Source organism: Austrofundulus limnaeus, unplaced genomic scaffold, assembly GCF_001266775.1.
Source record: "Austrofundulus limnaeus strain Quisiro unplaced genomic scaffold, Austrofundulus_limnaeus-1.0 Scaffold181, whole genome shotgun sequence".
Classification (NCBI taxonomy): Eukaryota; Metazoa; Chordata; class Actinopteri; order Cyprinodontiformes; family Rivulidae; genus Austrofundulus; species Austrofundulus limnaeus.
Window position 1 is genome coordinate 772,474 of NW_013952583.1, and position 1,965 is coordinate 774,438.

Genomic DNA, 1,965 nt, shown 5'->3' on the forward strand with positions numbered 1-1,965 from the left:
AAAAAAAAAAGAAAACGATTAATCGATTATTAAATTAGTCATCGATTATTTTAATAATCGATTAGTCGTCGATTAATCGTGGCAGCCGTACTTATGGGTTTTGTAGATTTTATACTTTCTAGAATATTTATGTTTATTTAAAAACAAATTCTTCAGAGACATACATTGAGATCTCCTAAATTAATTCAAACCATGGTTATCTTTGAAATCTTCTTTAGCTAAGGTGCCCTGTTTTTGTCTTCTTATGCTAATTTCAGGTTTTTTGCTACTGATCTCAACTCTAACCTATTGGCTAGACTTCTGCTACTTTTAGCTTCAACTTAAACTTATGATACTAGCCTTTTGCTACATTTATGTTCAAGGGTTTTGCTATTTTTGGCTTTTAGCTAGTGTGTAGCTTCTTTCATTTTTTAGCTAGCATTTGCTCCTTTAGACATTTAGCTAACCTAGTGTTTTGTTTCKTTTAGCTTAAATAACTCAGTTTTAGCTTTTTCAGCACATTTCAGCAAAATTATTTAGCATTTACACATTAAATACAACTTCTCTACCTACTGGTAGTACTTCCATCACTCAAAACAGGAGCATTAAATATTTTAGGGATCAGTTTACTAAAGTCAACTCACACAGCAGGAGTTACTCGGTCCTGGAAGGAGTCGGCTGGGATCCAGTTGGAGCCTTTGAGGAAAACAGTTTTCCCATTTATGCGAAAATAAAAGCTCAGCCCGGGAGATCCAGGAATTGGCTCCTGGATCAGATCCACAGTGCGAAAATACACCTGTAGGAATGAAACATTATCAATTAAAATGACTGGAAAACAACTGACTTTTTTTTGTTTGTTTGAGAGAATAAATTGTGACGTACACTAAAATGTAAAAATACAGAGAAAATAAACAGACATGTAGGAAAGCCTTAATTATGTTACTTCAAAAACATATTTTGTTGTTTAAATTAGTTTTTGTTTGGTTTTACTGCAACTTTCTAGATGTAGAACATGTTTTAAAAAAGAGCTTTTGTTCTCACAAAACCTGACCTTGGATTCTGAGCTCAGGATTAAAGCTTCATCCTGAAATCCTCTGACAGTGAGACGGTAAAAAGGTTGACTGCCATGTCCACTGGGCCACCAAAGTTTCAGCTTGCTGCTCTGGAAAACACAAACAATAAATGACTTTTATACTGTTAACATTTGCTTCAGTTTCTGTTTGACTGCAGTACTTCCTGCACCTCGCTGATGTGTAAGGTGAAGTTGTACTTCCTCCTTCCCGGCAGAAATTGCATCTGGATGGTTTGCTCTGAGTCCAGCTCCAGTAAAGAGAGCTCCACTTGGACACTAGTGGACTGAACTGCATCAACAAGCAGCTCAACCTGCAGCCTCCACCGTGTGGACGTGTAGTCTGAACACATAGAGGGAGAAGAATCAGAATAAAAAAGAAATCTAAACAATTAGGGAGGGGAAATGCACTAGTTCTGAGGATATACAAATACCAGCACTTATTGCTGTTTTAATAAAAAACACAAAGGTAGAACTAAAACAAACAAAGCTATCCCACACCATATGTTAAAACTAAACTGTCACTTAAAAAGCTACAAGTATACACAAAACTTTAGAAAAATTCAAGATATCCCACTAGAAAAATAAGCTTGTTTTATTTACTGAGCTAATGCATAACACATAACTAGGCCTGTCACGATAACAAATTTTGCTGGGCGATTAATTGTCTCAAAAATTATTGCGATACGTGATAATATTGCCTGGTGACCATTTTACAACTAATAATTATAAAAGTGTAATATGTAAGTGTAATAACTCAATAAACTTTAATTTTTAAAGAATGTTTAACAAAGTGGACTCTCAGTCTCTAACAAAAAAATGCACTTGAATAAAAAAAAAAACAAAGAACAACATATGGAGACATAAGCCCAGTTCACATCCCATGTAAAGTGTAGGCTAGGTTTAGGGTCAAATGG

At 35.0% G+C, this 1,965-nt stretch overlaps 1 protein-coding gene across 1 annotated transcript in view; it reads right to left on the reverse strand.

Moving 5' to 3' along the window:
• The window catches only part of manba (mannosidase, beta A, lysosomal), a gene marked incomplete in the record, with an annotated part of 20,506 nt that overhangs the window by 12,623 nt on the left and 5,918 nt on the right, over nt 1–1,965 (reverse strand). Inside the window, 3 exon segments of the mRNA XM_014018033.1 lie at nt 624–775; nt 1,031–1,141; nt 1,222–1,391. Of these exon segments, the coding sequence (XP_013873487.1) occupies nt 624–775; nt 1,031–1,141; nt 1,222–1,391 (433 nt within the window).